We start from the raw sequence: 20,784 nt of genomic DNA, 5'->3' as shown, positions 1-20,784 counted from the left end.
TGAAAACCCAATCCACATAGAGCCCCCCCCCCCCCCCCCCCCCCCCCCCCCTTGGGATTCATTAACCAAAGAGTTAGGACTCGTCTTATCTCGAGTTAGGACGAGTAACTCTTCCTAACTTAGGATTAATCTTATGGTCTGCATGCTACATTGCATGGTTGGGACTCGTCCTAAGTCCTAAGATTAGTCTTAAATTAGTAACAGTTTTGGGAAATCGATGGCAGGGTCCAAAAAGGTGGAAGGCGATCCGAGGCAAACCTCCACTATACCGACTCGACTGTCATCAACTTGATCTCTACTACTTATTCTTGTATTGTTTTTTTTTTAAAGGATGTTTTGCTTGGGTGATGTATTATTATTATTTAATCATTTTTTTGCAGTAGGCCTACAGGAACTTAAAACACGCAATCGAATACTCATAACAACATGACAAAGACAATTTTTCAGTGGATTTTTTGTAGACAAAAATGATTTATTTACAGTTTAAAACATTTCTAGTTACAACTCAACTTGCAAAAGCAGGCATAATAGAAGCACAGATAGGGGAAATATTTGGGTGAATTTTTTCTTAAGACACAAGCCTTGAAGATTGACCATGTAGTCAGAATATAACATGAGACAATCAATTGGGTTATGTTATGCATGTTGAGATACACCAAGTGAGAAGACTTAGACTGGTCTTTGACAATTACCAATAGTGTCCACTGTCGACGACCAGTTCACAGGTTTGTTATTTTGTGCATATGTTGAGGGACGAAGGATGGTCTATGACAATCCAAAGGTGTACAGTGTCTTTAATAAACTAAACAATTGTGGCTATTGGACAGGCCCATTCAACAAAGACAAAGGAAAATGACAAGAATGATGAAAATTAATTACAAGTCTCTAACCTCAAGTTAAAAAGGTGTGCATCACCATTTTGTACAGGAATGTTGTGGTTCACTGGTTCAGAACAGCTTTTTTTCATAGCAAAATTTAATTTAAAACATTGACATCATTGGATGTCGACAACTAATAGATTTTTACATTCCAAAAATGAAGAGACCCATTTTTTTTTATAGAAAGATATGTCATCAGATAATTTTGCACTGGAAGAGTATCAAAAACAATGGACATTTTTTGACATTTCAACACGAGGTCAGAGACTTTTTCACCCACTCACGTGTGAGCACTGTATCTAACTACATCACAAAATTGAAATGTTAATTTTCCATTCTCTTTAATTTGAAGTGTTATGATAATAAATACTTGGTATGGATGTATGCAGTAACAGGGTAAAAGGTTGTACATCTTTAACAGCCACAGGCGTACATGTATCATAAAGACATCCCCCTTTAACCACTTTATGTCATATGACGTCTCGACGCCTGAGCGCCTTCAATTTTGCGCAGTCAGTTAGACAGCTGACAAGCATATCCACTCAGGCATACACAGACATGCAACCTATCCTGCTGAGGCTTCATTTGACACGTTCAAAGAGGGACAGAAGGTACTGACATTCATGCTCGTAACATCCCTTTTAAAGGATTTGGGGGTACCTTTTCAAAATGTCCATAGATTTACATTAAACTTTACAGGGTTTGAAGATAATGATAGTGGAAAGCTTCCCTTCAAATCTTACTTACTGAGGTGCTGTAGTTTTTGAGAAATGAGTAAAACAGTGTCATGAAAATACGTTTGTAAATGATTAAAATAATTTTCGTCTCATGAGACGAAAATTATTTTCATGACATTGTTTTACTCATTTCCCCAAAACTACAGCACCTCAGCACGTAATATTTTCAGGGAAGCTTTCTACTTCATCATTATCTTCAAACTGTGTAAGTTTAGTGTAAATCTGTGGACATTGTCCGACAAAAGTTACATAGACCCTTTTAAGGGGTTATTAATTAATCCCCGATTCCAGACCGTTATACAAAAGTTTCATACAAGACTGGCCAGCCTGCCACCATTACTTATCATCAGATTCGGCTCAATGGGAGGCAACTCCGAGCATTCTATGGCAGGATACAGTAGACTTTCCTTTGTCAAATCTGGGTTTGATTGGGGCACAGATATTTTCAAAGGAAAAAAATTACTTCAGATGCTCCAAAAGTTCTGAAAAATAATACCGCGCATGGGCTCGGACGTTTTCCCTCCTAACGTCACGTTCAAACAATAAGGAACTGCAAGGTTTGCGACTTTGAGTTGCATCTACCAGTCAGCAGCACTGTTAGCAAGGTAGTCTTTGCGACCAATGGTGCTTGCTTGCTTGGTCTGTAGAGCTTCTAGTTTAGGACACTCTGTGATACGATGACCCAATCCACCACAGAAAGAACATCCACGCTCATCTAAGGAAGACAAAATAATAAATACATTCCTTTTAGAAGTGAATAATTAAACTTGATAAATAATAGTAATGTGGTGGATATTAGTCCGTGGAGAGTCCTGGGCCCAATTTCATGGCTCTGCTTACCGTAAGCACAGAATCGGCGCTTACGGAAGCAGGGAATTCTGTGCTAACGGCAAGCGTATTTCACGGGCTAGCGGCGAACTTTACTAACTAGGCATTCTACGTTTACAAGGCTAGGGCAGAAATTCGGCGCTTGCACGTAAGCGAGGAATCTTCATCGTAAGCGCAGAATTCGGCGGTAAGCAGAGCCATGAAATTGGGCCCTGATCATTATCATTAACAGGGAACTGTTTCGTTCACCAATTTTGCATAGCAAAATATATGGACTGTACCAACTGACAGTTCACTGATCACTGGTTAATTGGTTCAACAAAACGAAACAAAACTGCAGGTATTTTTTTGCAAACGACACTTACCTCCCATGTTGAGCATCTCTTCATTGCCTCCGAGTGCAACCAAAACTGGAGGAACTCTCTGCTTTGCCTCAAGAAGCAAATGCTTCAGATCCAATAAGACTGACTCCTCTAAAGAAGACAACAAAATCAATCAATATTACTTGGTTTTACTAATACCCTGAGGTGTTTTAAAGAAGACACTGGACACCTTTGGTAATTGTCATAGACCAGTCTTCTCACTTGGTGTATCTCAACATACGCACAAATTAACAAACTTCTGAACTCAATTGGCCGCTGAAGTTGCAAGATAATAGTTGAAGAAACAACACCCTTGTCAGACGAAGTTGTGTGCTTCCAGATGCTTGATTTTGGGACCTCAAAATCTATTTCTGAGGTCTCAAAATCAAACTAGAATATTTTAGTGGAAAATTACTTCTTTCTCGAAAACTACGTTACTTCAGAGAGAGCTGTTTCTCACAATGTTTTATACTATCAGCACTCTCCATTGATCGCTAAACAAGTAAGTTTTTATGATCACAATTATTTTGAGCAATTACCAATAGTAACCAGTGCTTTTAAGCAGTGTAAACTCAGTCCTTTCCCCGAGTCCTGGAACACACGACCTTTGCCAATCTTGTCATAGATAGAGCAGCTGCATTTCCAACTAGACCACTGAGTGGTAGGTAGAGACAGTTACAACCCTACTTTTAAGGTACCACGACCCCCTTCCACCAGCCATGTACAAACTATTTTGCAACTTGGAAAAGTTCGAGTGTGCACAATGGTTAACTAAGGGTTGACCATTTGCACTCCGAACCCAGGCTGGTCGACCATTGGTTGACTACTGTGGTCGACCATTTGGAACCAGCCTCGAGCCCATGGTTTCTTCACTGGTCCCAATAGCCTGTTCCATTCTAACAAGTGCAAAGCGCAGAGGGAACCAGTGACACTGTAGCAAAAAGGCGGAAGGTTGACTAGACTTCCAAATGAGTCGTTCGAGTGAATGCGTCACCCAGGCTGGTCGACCATTGGTTGACTACTGTGGTCGACCATTTGGAACCAGCCTCGAGCCCATGGTTTCTTCACTGGTCCCAATAGCCTGTTCCATTCTAACAAGTGCAAAGCGCAGAGGGAACCAGTGACACTGTAGCAAAAAGGCGGAAGGTTGACTAGACTTCCAAATGAGTCGTTCGAGTGAATGCGTCACTGGGCATGTTTGTTGCTGGTCAGTAGTCAACTACATTTCGGCTATTTGTGCCCACTCGCACCTGCTCTTACACGTATTGTGAGCATGGTTTTTACAAAATAAATAGTTTGTATGCTTATATCATCTGTAAAAATGTATTCAAAGAAAAAAAATCATTAACAAAGTCTTTAAGCAAATTCAAGTTATCAACTTAAATAATTTACCAATAATCTTGAAGGATTTGAACCAAAGAAACTCACCGCATGATTTATTGATGAAGGTGGTCGCAATACCCGTCTTGCCACAGCGGCCAGTTCTTCCAATTCTATGAACTAGAAGAACAAAAATGAACAAGACATGAGTGCTAAAATTCATTATTACATGTATATGTAAGGGTTGGGGATTCTCCTACCATCTCGGGACCATACTGACCAACCTGAACCTAGTTCATACAGGCACAAAATCCATGTTCAGATAATTTATTTGGTTACTACAAAATTACAATGGTTGCCGAGTATTCCACTAAGCATGGGACCAAAAACTCACCAGAAGAGCATTCAACCCCAAGAACAAAGAAAAAAGCTGAGGTGACTGGTACACACGCCTCTGGTTGACAAGCCACAAGGATGTGTGCACAAATGGATTTTATACTGCGAGTTCAGATCTAAAGTAGGATTTTAAACTTAGCATGGTGGAAATAAGGTTTGCAGACACCATGTAATGTTAATCTCTAAATGGTTTGGGGTGTTTCTGAAAAGAACTGTTGGTTTCAACAAAGGGTGCGCTCGATTAGCTTCCCCAGGTTGACCCCGGTCTGCCCCCGGTCACTCGAATAGCTTTGACGTCTTTCCAGGGGCTCACCCGGGTTAGCCGCAAGTGCCCTGCTTGTGGAACGGGTCACTTGAGGCTGGCCAGACCACGAGAGGGCGAGTGATCGTCCGATTAGCTTTTGTCAGGGGCCACCCGGGTGAGCACCGCGGGGTCGACACAGGGAGGCTAATCGTACGTGCCCTATACAAGATATATAAGATGTAATATCTCACCATAGTTTTCAATGTCTTCTGGCATATCATAATTAATAACGTGTTGAATATCGGGGAAGTCAAGACCTTTAGAAGCAACGTCTGTAGCCACTAAGACATCCTTCTCCTTCTGACGAAACTGCTCTACTGAGCGTGTTCTCTCCTCCTGATCTGAGGAAGTTTGAAGAAAAGACAAAATGTCAGAACTTAACGTTATAAAGCTTTGTACGGGCAAATCCATTCGCACAAGTCCCAAAGCAGCACCACCATTCTTGAGGTGCGACCTGTGCAAGGTTTTGTACAAAGAAAATCTTAATAATTTGTACTTTTGTAATTTTTCATTACCTTTTAAAGACCAGAAAAAGAAAAGGAACAACAAAGGTCTCTATTGACCCCTTGCACGCACATCACACGCTGCAACTGTGCCATGCTCACCATTTGGTTGTCAATATCCCCTAAAATGCGACTTCACTGAATAACGCACTTCACTGAATAACGCACTTCACTGAATAACGCACAGTGTCTTTCACCACCATAACAGCCAAGATTGATAATGACATTAGGTGAATTGGGGTCAATAGGGGAATTCCAAAGAGTGAGGTGCTCCACAAGGAATTTGGTGTATAAAGTCTATGGTAGGTACTTAGCTAAAGGACAAAGGAAAGAACAAAAGATGTCTCCACAGGGGTGTAAAGAAATTCAATGAGGGTCTTCCTCAACGATTTACAAATATTTACAAGGATCAATTTTTAGGTAGCAGTTGGTTCATAACTTACATTAGAACCTCCCATTTGAAAAACAGTCCAGTCCCTTATTTTATTAACATTTTAAATAAATCAAAATTTGTTTAAGTAGTTGTTTTGATCATTTTGCTATATGTTAAAACTTTTATCTGTACAGTCATATGCAATTTGGCCCTTGGGCCACGATTTGTGGTTTTAATAAAATAAAATAAATAATAAACTAACATGTACATAGCACATGTGCACTGCAGTTGGAGTGCGACTCTAGTCATGTCATGTCAACTCGACCATAAGGAAATGGCAGTGGCCAGTTTGTTTACATTTTTAACATAGGCCTTCCACCTTTAAATGGAAACCACTAGGGGATGGAAACCACATTTTTCCTGATAGTTACCTTTGCCTCCATGGATGGCCACAGCTTCCACTCCTTTCAACAATAAATATTCATGGATGTCATCTACATCAGCTTTCTTCTCTGCAAAGATCAACACCTACATTCAAATAAAATAAAAAAATAAAAAAAATAAAAAATCATTTTTATATCTTTTTATGAAGCCAAGGACACTCGGAAAAGCAAACTTAATCAGAATACTAACATGACTAAGGGAATCTAACTAAAACAAATTGGACAAGATTAAAACATTCTCCTAGGGTGATGACATCACATGAATTATAATCACTCCTTGAAATCTCGACTTTTCCATTTCACAAGGCAAAGCTCAGTGAAACGGAACTGTCAAAATGTCACCTCTTGATTATATTCTGCTTTATTGTTCTGATGTGCATCCAATAACATAAAGTTTCTTAAAAATAAGTTTTGCATCAGGGATAAAGAATACAAAGCACTGTATACCGAGTGCTTTCCCTGAGTTCTGTGAAAAAAAATCCACTGGCAAATCACTCGGGTGAGATTCAAAGCCATGACCTTTGCATTTGCAAAAGCAGATGTATTACCACCATGACCACTAGACCACAGAGCTACACCAGTGCCAAGTGGCAGTTCAAATCCTATAGACCTTTATCATGGTGCGGCCATCTTGATTTTTCTCCCATTCAAAACAATGTAACCAAACCGAGGCTGGAAGGAGGAATAGCCTGGCTCCTTTGTGTACAAGGAATATTAGCATTCAATGCTGTTGTTTGGTACAAGGTACAGTACCAAGATGGAGGGCACATGGAAATAGGTCTATTGGTTAGCAGCAGGAAAGGCAACTATTTGGTTTTGCATCCGGTATAAAAAATATATAATTTAGTTTCTGCCCTAACACCGATCATTTGTACAAATTATTTTCCGAGTGCCAATAATTTTTTTTTTTTCAATATCAATATAAGGAATCAAAGTAAATTTTTAAATGGTCTAGCCCAACCCCGGAACAAAGACATTAGCAAACTAGACACCGCCAACATTAGGCTAGATAGCTCAGTTGGTAAAGCGACGGCATGTTAATCCGGAAGTCGTTGGTTCGAATCCCACTCTAGTCAATTATTTGTTCAACCCCAAAAATCCAAAAAAAGAAGAAAACAAATTGTTTAAAACAAAGTTTCTTGCAAAATCTTCCCAGCAGTTGAGTCTTACCGGTGGGGGAGTCTTCTGCAGGCATTCCAGAAGATAAACCATCTTGGCTTCTTGTTTAACATACTCCACTTCCTGGATGACATCCAAGCTAGCTGCACCGGCACGACCAACGTTGACTGTTATGGGCATTACGAGGGCGCTCTTGGCAAAGTTCTGGATCTTCTTAGGCATGGTGGCGCTGAAGAGAAGCGTCTGTCTCTGGCCCTGTACGTTTAATCATTAATAACAGAGCATCAAATTAAAGGTCTGGTAGATTAGTCATTGGAGTTTTGGTTTGTAACCCGTTCATCTTGAGAAAGATGCCTTACTATAATTGCTTCGCTTCACCCAGGGGTATAAATGGGTACCTGCGAGGGTAGAGGTTGATACTGTGAATGAAAAAGCCTTTGGAGCGGCACGGTTGCCCATGTTGTATACTCCCCAGGGAGCCGAGTAATATTTAAGCAATGTTATTAGCAGTGACCAGAGCACGAATGTAAAGCACATCGATGCACATCAATTAGCAACTCCCTCCCCAAGAAACATAAAACCATAATGTTGGCCAAAACAAAGTTGGCATGCCAGCTGTGATTGATGGTTTACCAAGGGTATAAACTGGTACCTGTGAGGGTCGAGGTTTAACTAAAGTATGAAAAAGTCTTTGGAGTAGGACTACTTTGGAGCACCCTGGCAGCTCGAGCTGTATTTCCCCACCAGGTAATTAAGAAAGTAATTCTAAAATGCACTATATACATGATATAAGAACTAGTCATTACTATTATTATTATGGGGAGCATGATACAGAACCTTGTTAATGACATCAAATAAAATAATAAAATAAAATAAAATAAATTTCTTCAGCAACTACTAAAGTCTGCCATGCTGAAATCACAAATGATCACGGGAAAAATAAAACTCATAAACACTAACCTTAAAGTAGGTGAGAATGGTCCTGATATCCTCTTCAAATCCGAGATCAATCATTCGATCAGCCTCATCCAGACAGAGATAACGACAAACAGACAGATTGAAATTTTTCCTGTTCAGCATGTGGATTAATCTACCCGGCGTGGCTACCATGATGTGAACACCTCTGCAAGAGGACAAATTAATACATGTGGTTAAAGATCCATGGGTGTGGCTACTGGGTGTGCCTCCTGCTTTGAACTAGTGATGGGCGACTAGTGACATTTTCTAATCAACTAATCACGCCTAATTAATCGTGACTACAACCATGACAACACTAGTCAAGACTAATTTTCAATTCCCAAGATGCATTTGGGCATAATCAGGAATGTGAGCGATGTGCAAAGAAAAAAAGCGGAAAACTTTTCCAGATTTTGAGCCAGCGCTACAAGTCTGTTTAACAGACTTTGCACTGCAGCGTAGACAAAACATTACCAGAAACTTACGCCACAATTCTTACATGGTAACACTGTGTACTTCGTCCTCGTATTCAAGATGTTTTTGTAGCATTCCTTAGACAGGTACATGTAGGTCCACGACGCCTGCCATATTTCTTAGTTTCCTTGTCGTGTAAACGTATTCAGCGCATAAACGTGTGTAATAGTCAATAGAGATCAAATGCACATACACCACACACACACCCAAGCTTGTATACGCAAGCAACAAATGGTTCACCAAAAAGGTAGTTGTGACTATTTTTGTTGGTAGTCGCGACAGTGCGATAAACCAGGTAGTTGCAAATTGGTAGCATGACAGGATTAAGCAATCAATAGATGCGACTACAACTCTAGTCGCACCAGTCGCCCAGCACTAGTGTGAACACTTTTGAAAGATGAGAAGTATATAAACTGCTCACAATAAGTTAGGAAACTTTTTTCAATCAAGTATATTTTTATTATGTATAATACTCGGTTTGTATTAAGTTATATATCAATGCAAAGCTGAAGTGTTCCTCTTTAAAATGATACCACATTTGCAATGATGACGTGTTGCTGGACTTGGCCACATGAGTGAGAATGAGACAGAGTCGCAAATCAAACGTGCCAAAATTAGCAATATTTCGTGTTGCTGTATGAACAAACAATTGACACCGTAATGCAAGCAAGCAAGGCAACCGATCTTAATCCACTTTATATTGAGACAAGAAGTTAAGCAACGAGTCTTGCAAATACCCAAGCAAGGTTTTTTTTCAAGAGATCGGGGTAATCGTGTGTGGAGTTCTCACTGGTGCAAATCTTTGTGTAAACCATTCATGGTTCTGAAGCTTGACCGGTTTGATTATTGATTATTACCTATTGGTTGTTCAGTACAGATAACTGTATTTTGGCACATTTGATTTGTGACTTTGCCTTATTGTTATTCATGTAGCCAATTTCAGCAACTTGTCATCATTGCAAATGTGGTATCATTTTAAAGAGGAACACCTCAGCTTTGCATTGATATATAATTGTATACAAACAGAGTAATAAATGAAGAAGAAAAAAATTACTTGATTGGAAAAAGTTTCCTAACTTTCTGTGAGCAGTTTATATGGCTAAAGATTGGTATGAGTCCAAGGGACAAACATAACTTACTTCTGTAGAAGCTGCATTTGTTCCTTTGATGGTATCCCGCCAATACACAACATACTACGCAGAGATGGTAACCCTTCAGCTTCCAGACACTTGGAGAAGTACAGGAACCCATCGTGGGTCTGCTTGGCCAACTCTCGCTACAAAAATAAAGGGAACAAACAACAAGACGAGATGCACACATTAACTATAAGGTGCTACATACATGTAATTGGGTCTCAGAATTCATAACTTTCAAAAACATCTCTTCTGTATAAATGTATCTACTAAGCGCCTTGAGTACCTTGTTGGTAGATATGTGCGCTATATAAGACTATTACTATGATTATTATTATTATACATACCGATGGACAGACTATGAGTCCATAGGGGCCCTCGTTCTTTATGAACGGCATTTTCTTCTCCTGTTCCATGCAGAACATGATCAGTGGTAGCGTGAAGACGAGGGTCTTTCCTGATCCTGTGAAGGCGATACCAATCATGTCCCTACCAGACAGTCTGTAACAAAGGGAGAGAGAGAGCGAATAAGAGCACTGAACTCAAGCTCTGAGTGTGGGTTCGAATCCCGGTCTTGACACTTGTGTCTTTGAGCAAGACACTTTACTATAATTGCTTCTGTCCACCCAGGGGTATGGGTACCTGTGAGAGCAGAGATGGTTCTTGTGATTGATAAGCTTAGTGCGCCACATATTTGGTGGCACAGGTTGTATACTCCCCAGGGAGCTGAGATGGTCTAAGGAATGAAATGGCGCAGTGATCACCGTAATAATGTTGGAAGCACTTTGAGACATGGTGTATAAAGCGCTATATAAAAAATAAAAAATATTATTATTATTATTAAACAATGTCAAAGGCAAAGTATACCTTTGTTTGCTGGAACTGTTTGATTGTTTCAAACCTAAGTAAACGTAGATATATACAATAAAACTAACATGTGTATAATTTCATTTCAAAAGGTGGTTGCGTTTTAGAGATATCGCCAGAAGTCCAAAGAGGCTTTGTCCGTGCAGGAAGAATAATCCCTAAAAGGAATACACAATTTCTCAGATTGAAATTTGGGGCATAATAAACATTGATTAATTTGTTAAAAACCCAATTTCTTCATAGAGAAATGTTTCTCAAAATGCTTTATACTATCGAAAGCTTCTGTAGGCGACTAACCCTTCACTTTAAGAGTGATCACCAAACTTATACGTGTACCTTTCCTTTAAAATATTCACGTTAACCACTTGCTGCCGGTAGTTCCTAATTTGTTTGTTTTCACCAGAGTAGTAAACATTCAGAATTTCTAAATAATTTTTATGGTTGAGAATATCCTTGTCGCAATGAAACTATGACTTTCGTTCATCGTGAGTCGGCCAAAGCTCAGCCACAAGCCATGGCCATTAATCAGCCATGGTAAGCTGATACCTCCCATGCCGAATACAATGGTGGCAGCCTAATGATCATTCATATCCTTAGTCCAACAGTAAGACAAAGGTCTGCAATTAGAAATTACACAGTATACCCACCCCCACCCCCCAGAAAGGAGATTTGGGGCATGAAATTCTACCACCCTTTGTCCCTCTTTCTTACGTGGCAAAAAAAGCCTCACAGGATAAGAACACTACCGATGGAATGTTGGGACATGTTTACACATAAGGGCCCAATTTCATGGCTCTGCTTACCGTAATCACAGAATCGGTGCTTACGGAAGCAGGGAATTCTGTGCTTACGCCAAGAGTATTTCACGGGGTAGCGGTGAATTTTGGCTTCTGCGCGTGCGTACTCCACGTTACTAGGCATTATACGCTAAGGTAAGGGTATTGGGCCCTGCTGTGAGCATCCTACGACAATTCTTTTTTAAAATGTGCTCTGCGTGTCTGGCAATTTGTTTACTTCCAGTGGTAAATGGTTAGAGACTACCCACGCCCCCAAGCCAAACCCCCTGAACCCAAAAACAAGTTCACAACATTTTAAACTTTTAAAAACAACTCATTTAAAATCTTTCTGCTGGGGGGAGCTGCTACTAATAAATACACGGAGTGAAGTTATACTTACACAACTGGAATTCCCTGTATTTGGATAGGGGTGGGATGCATGATCCCTTTCTTCTTGAGGCCGTAAATGATCGACTTGGGGAACTTCATCTCCTAAAGGGAAATTAAATTAACAAATTTTAAAAAGAACTTATAATAAATTAAAGAAGTATAGTAAGAAGTCATGTTGGGTTTATTAATTTTGGTTTTTACCCAACAATGATGTGTGTTAGCACTGTATACAAAATGTGAACAAAATATCACGGGCATATTAATACTTGGGAGGGATTGGAAACCACGACCCTTGCAATTCTAGAGCAGTGTCTTACCTACTAAACTACTGAGATTGCCTGGGTTAGCGGGTACCATCAGTATATAAAAGATGTGTTCACATGTACAACTCAGTACTAAAATTGCAAGGGCCGTGGGTTTGAATCCCACCCGAGTAATATGCCTGTGATATTTTTTTCACAGGACTTGGGAGAGTACCGAGTATACAGTGCTTACACACATTGGTGTTTGGGTAAAAAAAAAAAAAATAATTATTCTTTATCCTACGTAATTTGTTCAGTCTTCTTTTGCAGAGAGATCACATACACAAATCTCAACCATGTGTTGTGATGGTTCTGAAACTCAGCCTAAACTATAAAAAACTGACCTGCCTATAGCTCTACAACTTTTCTGAAATCTATAATGGCAAATATCTGTGGATTTTTTTCACAGGACTCCGAAAAAGTACAGTTCTTTACATAAATCGGTGTACTGAGGCAACAAAGGCAATTGCCTCTATACCCCCTGGTCATTGCCTTGGTGCCCTTGAAATGCTCCTTAGAAATTTACAATTTCAGCCTAGGGTGCCCTTTACCAAGGATAAAATGCCTTGATGCCAATGCCCTATGAAAACGAAACATACAGGCCTGGGCCTATGGATAAAACCAAATGATAATATTACAGATAATTCTTACTATCTAATGAATTCGGACATCAATTTGAAGAATATTAGGAAAAGGGGAAACGTAGATAACTGACCCTAAAATGTTTAATAGGTGGTGGTACGACATCGCCCTCCACAATGATATGAAGTTTCTTGCGTACTCTGTCATGTCTCGCTTCTCCCATGTGAAGAATACACCTTGGAGCTAACCATCTGTAAACAAAAACAAACAACATACTCAATAAAGCTTGGATTGGGTTCAATGTTATAACCTCTTTCTCATCGTATAGGTCTGTAGCCAGCCCCTGTCTTTCCAACAGATACGTTCAAATGTGCCACCAGTGTGTTCCTCCTATCACGGTGTTTGAGCATGAAACCAGGCTTCCTGCTTCTTCTCACGTGTGTACACTCTTGCCTTGGTGAGGTATTTTAAGGGGAGGTACTTATAAAACTGACTTAAGGGTCTGTTTTGCGTGAGTGGGTTGGGAGGACTTTGGTATTTTGGGGGAGGTACCTAAACTGACTTGAGGGTCTGTGTTGTGTGAGTGGGTTGGGGTGGGGTAAGGTAAAGATGGGGTTAATTTTGGATGTACCTAAACTGACTTGTGGGTCTGTTTTGTAAGTGGATTTTGGAGGGGTAAGGTAAAGATGGGGTTAATTTTGGAGGAACCTAACTTGACTTGAGGGTCTGTTTTGTGAGAGGGTTTGGTAGGGGTAAGGTCAAGAAGGGGTCAATTTTGGAGGTACATTGTACCTAAACTGGCTTGAGGGTCTGTTTTGTGTGAGTGGCCGGGGAAGAGGTAAAGTAAAGAAGAGGTAAATTTTGGAGGTACCTAAACTGACTTAATGGTCTGTGTTGTGTGAGTGGGTTGGGGAAGGTGCACTAAGAATGGGGTACTCTGAGGAGGTACAATGTACATACCCCGTCTTGAGGGCCTGTGTGTATGTAATTCCTTTAGCCAGTTCCTTAACTGTCATCAAGGCACGCTGCTCTTGAATACTCTGTAGAATCTTCTGCTCCTCCTCTAGCTGTTTGTCCAATTGATTCACCTTGATACCTGCATCATTGAATCAATTATTATTATTATTATTATTATTACTATCATTATTATTATTATTATACTAATCAAGAGACAAGAATACAAATAAGGAGAACGCAGTTTTATCATATACATGTAAACTGTTTCATTTTAACAAACAGTGGTTTATATTGATATCTGAAACAAAAAGTCGCATTCCCTTAAGGTGATCCCCCGGCTGCCGCTTCCCAGGTTGTATCCCTGGCTACACGGCAAACGGTTGTATGACTGGCACCCCCGAACAAAGAACTTGACAAAATAGGGACACCGCCAACATAGGGCTAGATACCTCAGTTGGTAGAGCGCCGGCAAGTTAATCCGGAGGTTGTTGGTTCGAATCCCACTCTAGTCAATTCCTTGTTTAACCCTAAGTTTAATTTCAACAAACAATAAGACAAGTTTTATCTCTTCTGTTTTATGGGTGATACTCAGCAGGATCGAAAGATATTTGTGAGCCTCAAACTCAATATTGGATCATCATCCTTTTGAGACAAAGATGATGAACTGGAAAAAAAGAAGACCACCGGACTTGTCTTGTGTTTACTGGCTCCGCACTGACATCACTGAGCCAGTGGTCCAGTATAAAATTTGAGCCCTGCAATTTATGGAACACTAGCAAGATCCCGTGTAGTAGCAGATATGTTTATTTTTATTGTAGACGTAATTCCGAGCCAAAGTCCTACACCGAGCAAGCTGCCGCCTAGAATGAACAAAGTTTCCCCTTGGTCTTACTTTCAGCTTTTTTCTTGAGTTCAGCATGTTGATCCAGTAAACTGACGTTAGCTCGAACACCGAGATCGTCTGCCGCTTCCCCATCTTCCTTGCCGCTGTCTTTGTGGTCCTGGTTTCCCTCGCTCACTCCTTTAGCAATCCGTCTGTTCAGAAGTTTATGCGCTTTCTCAAGCTGTAAAAAAAGTAGGATTTGAGTCTTTGCATACTCAAACGACCAGACCTCAACTAAGCTGTATGAATGGAAACATTTGCTCAATAAAGATTGATTGAAAAACATTCTTTAAAAAAGCCCACTTTACATAAACAATGTATCTACATTACTTTTCTTAATCAAACTCTCAAACTCTCTTTAGTATTTGTTAAATCTGAAAAATGTACTAAACAAACCAAACAAACAACAATAAATGAAGAATGAAGATTGAACACTCACTTCCTGTTTGCGTCTTTCTTTTAGTGGTACGTATGGTACATAGTTCTCCTCTTCGTCCGACTCACTGTCACTTTGTTTACGATGCTGAAAAAAAAGGAATTTATTTTACATTTTTTATCAATATCATCTTTATAATTCCTTGTTCCTTTCTGAGTAAGAAAAGCTGGATTTTTGTTTTCGCGCGACGTTGCGCATAAATTTTATGGAAGTTTTAATTGAACCTAGTAGTTGGTAAAAATGTCATTTTGGAACCTCTGGAGTTGATATGCTAATAAGGTCAGAAGGTGAAGGTTCGCAAGGGCTGATGTGTTTGCACCCAGTAATTAATTCATTATTTTCAAAATAAAACTTGTTAAAATGTCCATTACAGTGACCAACAAATGAATTTCAGTTAATCAGCAGGTTTAAAAAAAAAATTGTCCAATTAAAAAAAAAATCAACTATTTACTATTTAGGCCTATCATCATGCCCCCCCCCCCCTTCGGATTTTTTTTTTCTCACCTTGAGGGGTTGAGCCCATAGGATTGTATACATGGTCTACATAATTTGAACTATTTCTTAGAAAAAAATTATGGTGTGCCCACAATCCCTGTTTCTTTTATCTTAAGTCTTGTAACAATTTGAAAAACTTTTGTCTTTGCCTATAGGCCTAGGTGCCACGTTTTCTTGATTGGTATAATATCATGTACGACGAGTCCCCGGAAGCAGTCTACACATGTAAGCTGCTGGAAGATCTTCAAAAAGGAGATCTCATTGTTGAAGATCAATAAAATATAATGCAAGGGGAGGCTATGGGTGCTGATAGCATCAGGAGGGAATATCTAGAGGCATTCCATTCACTAAAGTAGTTGCTTTTCCACCCTGGGTACAGTAGCGAAAAGAAACAAACAAAAACAAAAATAAAGTAGTTATTCAAAAGAGAACTTTCAGTGGTTTGAACTCACAAAATGGAAGCACCTTTGAAACTTTTGATTGAATTTTTATATTCTATGCATCAAGAGCCTTAATCCAATGTAAATTTTGACTAAATGTGCGTAACTAAAAATGAGTAGTAGGGGCCTATGGCCCGTGGTTTTAATCACTTGTAATCACTTTGACCCAGTTCACGACTAGGAAAAGTACCACTCGTATGGCGTCTTTTGGAAGGCATAACTCATTAAGGAAAGCACCTATGACAGTGGCGTTTGCTTCATTGAATTTCTCCTGGAAAAGTTTCCGTATGGCGCCACCACTTTTTCATTCGAAATAGAATAATATAGTATCTAATTTACCTATTGATATATCCCTTTTTGTAAAAATGAGTGAAAAAGTGGTGGCACCATACGGAAAGTTTTTCTTTCTCCTGAGGAGACCTTTAATTTGATGTAATACTAACGGCTATGTGACTGCCCTGATTCTGCTTGATTTGAGTGCGTCTTTTGACACTGTGGATCACACTATTTTGCTCAAGAGACTTTGTGATATTATTGGTTTACAAGGTAATGCCCTTAAATGGTGCCAATCCTAATAATAATAATAATAATAACAGGTATTTAGAAACGCTCCCCATAGAAAACTATATCACAGCGCTTACAAAAACTGAAAAATAAAAGCACAATTAAACAATTACAAAAACTTATCGAAAAAGCTACATACACAATGTTTGAAAAGCATGAGAAAAAGAGAAAAGCCTAAACAGGGAAGAGATGTGTTTTCAGAAGTTTTTTGAATTGGTCAGTGGATTTAGCGGCTTTAATGAAATAAGGGATGTTGCAAAATATTTGCAAAACAGACCACAACATGTTCGCATTGGCAATTCCACATCGGATCCAGTTGTTCATGATTTTTCGGTCCCTCAGGGGTCAGTTCTTGGACCGCTGTGGTTTACAGTTTACACCTACCCAGTTCATAGCATCATCATGAAACACAATCTAAATTATCATGTATATGCTGATGACACTCAGTTATATTTCTCTTTTAAACCATCAAAAATTTCTGCTGATGAGAGCAATAATCGTATTGAAACATGTGTTTCTGAAATTCGTGTTTGGATGCAGGACAACTTCCTTAAGCTAAATGATCACACGACAGAATTTCTTATACTCGGTTCACGGCAACAACTTTCTAAAATTACTATTCCCCACATTAATATTGGTGACTCCGAAGTCACCGCTGTTACAAAAGCTCGCAATCTTGGTGTTATATTCGACTCTTCCATGACACTTAGTTCACATATTTCTAGTATTTCACGCTCTATCATTTCATATCCGTAATATAGGCAAAGTCAGGAAATATTTGACACAAAATGCAACTGAGCAGATTGTCCACTCTGTTGTAGTTTCTAGACTGGATATGTGCAATTCACTTCTATATGGCCTTCCTTGTACTCAAATTAAACGTCTTCAACGTATTCAAAACTATGCTGCTCGTGTTATTACCTTAACTAAAAAGTCCTGCCATATAACGCCGATTTTAAAAGAATTACACTGGTTACCAGTAAGCAGTAGGATTAAGTATAAACTTTTGCTTTTCGTGTATAAATCGCTCACCAGTAATGCCCCTGCATATATTGATGATCTTCTCAGCTCATACAATCCTCCTCGAAAACTCCGGTCTTATAATTCTAGCCTCCTTATTGAGCCCATTTCCAAACATTCATGGGGAGACCGATCTTTTTTCACATGCTGCCCCTCGTCTATGGAACAAACTGCCTGCACTAGTAAATTCATCCGTTTCTTTGACCCAATTTAAAAAACAACTGAAAACACATCTCTTCAAACAGGCATTTGATTCAATGGTTTAATTATTGTTATTTTTGTTACCTTTTAGGATGTTTTTTCTTAAATATTGCATTTGTATTATTGTCTTCTATACCACATGTTCTAGAATTCTCTCAACTTAGGTTTACATTTTAATTTGTGTTGTTGTTATTGTATATTAATTAATGCTATTGTTTGTATTTTAGCGCCATGAGCACTTCTGTGGATTTGTGCGCTTTATAAGTTTTCATTATTATTATTATTATTATTATTATTATTATTATTATTATTATTATTATTATTATTATTATTGGATAACTTTCCGTATGGCGCCACCACTTGTTCACTCATTTTTACAAAAAGGGATATCTCATTGAGGTAAATTAGATACTATATTATTTCATATCGAATGAAAAAGTGGTGGCGCCATACGGAAACTTTTCCTTATTATTATTTTAATATAGATAGTTTGACCATAATATTTAATAATAATCCATATATTGGAAAAAAGGAAATTTTTACTCTAATTAATAATGCTAAAACTTATCAATAAATAAAATGGAATCCAATTTATATAATTTAAATGACAACTAGGATCCGGTAACTATCTTATTTTTTGAGGAAAATAAAAGGAAACAACTAGGCCCTATCAAAAATTCTTAAGAAAACGTGTATCACATAATATATGAATTATGATACATGTACGTCCCGAACTGTCCGGGAATTGGGCAAATTAAAATTTAATCACTTCTTTTAAAAACATACCTTTGACGATTTAGCTCGTTCCGAGGAATGCTCTCGCTTTTTGTAATAGGAGCTCATCTTTCCATTAAAGTGTCCTGGCAGAAATATTTGATCTTACGAAGGGCGTGGGACTAGGGAAAGGTGGTTAATTTCTTGCCTTTCTCGTTGTTTACAACGCATGAACTACGAAACATCACTCACAACCTTGTCCTCAAAGCTTTAGCTTTCGTATTGTTACTATATATATGTGGGGTCGATCACAATTAGTACAAAGTTGAGCGTTCCATGAGAGTTCACGCTTTATAATGTGACCCTTGGCCTAGTTAATTATGCAAAAGTATACTTTGTTTACCAAAAAAATAATGTTTGACCTTGGAAACTATTGGGTCTCTCTACAGGCAAGATACTGCACATGGGAAAGTTTACATTTTATGTCATAATTTCATAAATCCAAAAGTAACCGCTTACCGCTAAACAAATTATGAGACAGTGCTCAGCGCTGGATACCCATCACGCTTTTCCTAATTATTTGTTACCCGCTTTAGTTATTCGAGGGTGGAGGGGTGGGAGGTGGGGGGGGGGACGGGCGGGAAACCTAATCATTGACTGTAATTAAATTTCTGATACAATTAATACCTCCAATAAAGACTGGGCTCGACTTTAAAGTCACCTGGAAGTGGTATTTTTTCAAAATAAAGCTTTTGTCACTAATATAAATAATAATAATAATAATAAACCGTATTTATATAGCGTATATCACTAAAACAAAGTCCCTATGCGCTTTAAGGAAAACAAAATAAAGGAAGAATGAACCATCAAAGAAAGTTACTGAAAAGCGTTGAAAAGATGAGTTTTAAGGCGTTTTTTGAATGTGTCCACTGTGGAAGCATCCTTGACAGACTCGGGTAGGCCATTCCACAGTTCAGCTGCAGCTACTTGGAAAGAGCGAGCACCATAAGATTTTGTAACAGGGGTGGAAATGACAAGAAGAGACTTTGACTTAGAACGTAAATTTCTCGAAGGAATGTATTTGTGAACTAGGTCCTGGAGATAAATTGGGGCTGTGCCTTGCAAACATTGAAAAGTTAAAAGGAGAATTTTGAATTTAATTCTAGCTTGAACAGGTAGCCATATATGTGTTTTGATGAGTGGAATGTGAATAAACAGTTAACTAAGGTTTTAAAAAATCAGTTCTTATGTTATTTACAAATTTAAGAATAGACCCCGACCCGAGAGGGCGCTGTTCGTGACGTCAATCGAGGCAGACTTTGCCTGTAATGCGTAGAGTAAACACAATTGCAAAGTACTTGTACGGACCAAATCGTGAGTTTGTACGTTAAAAAAAAAAAAAAAAAAAAAGAGGTGTTTTTCCGGCAATGCCGACCAGGTGTATTGCTGCTGAATGCAGAAAAACACTTTTTGACATGTACCAACTCACGTCTTGGACATACATGTACTTTGCACGTATTTTTACTATACGCATTGCAGGCAAAGTCTGCCTCGATTGACGTCACAAAAGGGGTAGGCGGAGTTAGCCCCCAAACAACTTTATATATTTTTTAAACATATAAATCGTGACAAACAATTACTAAAAATAATGTTTTTATGTTCGTAAGCATTTACTCTTATGTTTGAAGGAGAAAAAAAATGTATTTCCAGGTGACTTTAAATTGATAGGATCATGATATAGCTTTTCTGTTTTCATCTTTTAACCTGAGGCAATTATGCATACAAGAAAAAATTCTAATTTTATTATTGCGAAAAGCAATCTTGTCCTTAACACCCATAATCCTCTTTGGTTTGTCTTTGCACTCCTGATGGGAGAGGGACAAGGTACAATGCCAATGGAGGGTTCTGAAAAGAGGACTTTTCACCCCCCCCCCCCCCCCCAAAAAAAAGGCCCCTTGACCATCTGGCCGAAAGAAAGAGTAAAGGGTCTATGAACTATACTCTTACAGTTACCCGGACTTCGGGAGTTCCCCTAATTAATCCCTCACCCAACCCCCACCCTACCACGTGACACTTGCATGTCACATCTTCCGATCCCCTCAATTTGTAATTGTTTGTAATCACATGTTTATTAATTGGGAAAATGAAATCATAGTAAAATATTAACATTTTGTTTGTTTTGTTGTGGTCGTTTGTATAACAACAAATTGAGGTGAAAAGGGTCAGGTTGGATGTGTTTAATCACAGGACTGAAACAAGTTTAGTAAAAGTTTCATGCGCGATTGATTTGCTCGACGACTGCTCCATTATTGGTTGCAGAACAAGGAAGG

At 38.9% G+C, this 20,784-nt stretch overlaps 1 protein-coding gene across 2 annotated transcripts; it reads right to left on the bottom strand.

Annotated features, from left to right (window-relative positions):
* Positions 1-1,803: 1,803 nt before the first annotated feature.
* LOC117295031 (probable ATP-dependent RNA helicase DDX41) lies at positions 1,804-19,002 on the bottom strand. Of its 2 annotated transcripts, none has more exons than XM_033777596.1 (15): positions 18,974-19,002; positions 15,024-15,107; positions 14,594-14,765; positions 13,705-13,840; positions 12,878-12,995; positions 11,871-11,962; positions 10,175-10,328; positions 9,834-9,970; positions 8,224-8,386; positions 7,315-7,518; positions 6,133-6,229; positions 5,017-5,166; positions 4,234-4,305; positions 2,809-2,916; positions 1,804-2,330 (listed from the first exon to the last, which is right to left on the bottom strand). In XM_033777596.1, the coding sequence occupies exons 4-15, from the start codon at positions 13,758-13,760 to the stop codon at positions 2,194-2,196; spliced, it is 1,488 nt and encodes a 495-aa protein (XP_033633487.1). In that variant the 5' UTR covers positions 13,761-13,840; positions 14,594-14,765; positions 15,024-15,107; positions 18,974-19,002; the 3' UTR covers positions 1,804-2,193. The 2 variants fall into 2 exon arrangements, with proteins under 2 accessions (XP_033633487.1, XP_033633486.1); XM_033777595.1 differs by lacking the exon at positions 18,974-19,002 and adding an exon at positions 18,527-18,816.
* Between the last annotated feature and the right edge of the window lie 1,782 nt (positions 19,003-20,784).

This window comes from Asterias rubens, chromosome 9 (assembly GCF_902459465.1).
Source record: "Asterias rubens chromosome 9, eAstRub1.3, whole genome shotgun sequence".
NCBI lineage: Eukaryota > Metazoa > Echinodermata > Asteroidea > Forcipulatida > Asteriidae > Asterias > Asterias rubens.
Note: the sequence above shows the minus strand (reverse complement) of the source record. Positions and strands in the feature narration are given on the sequence as shown.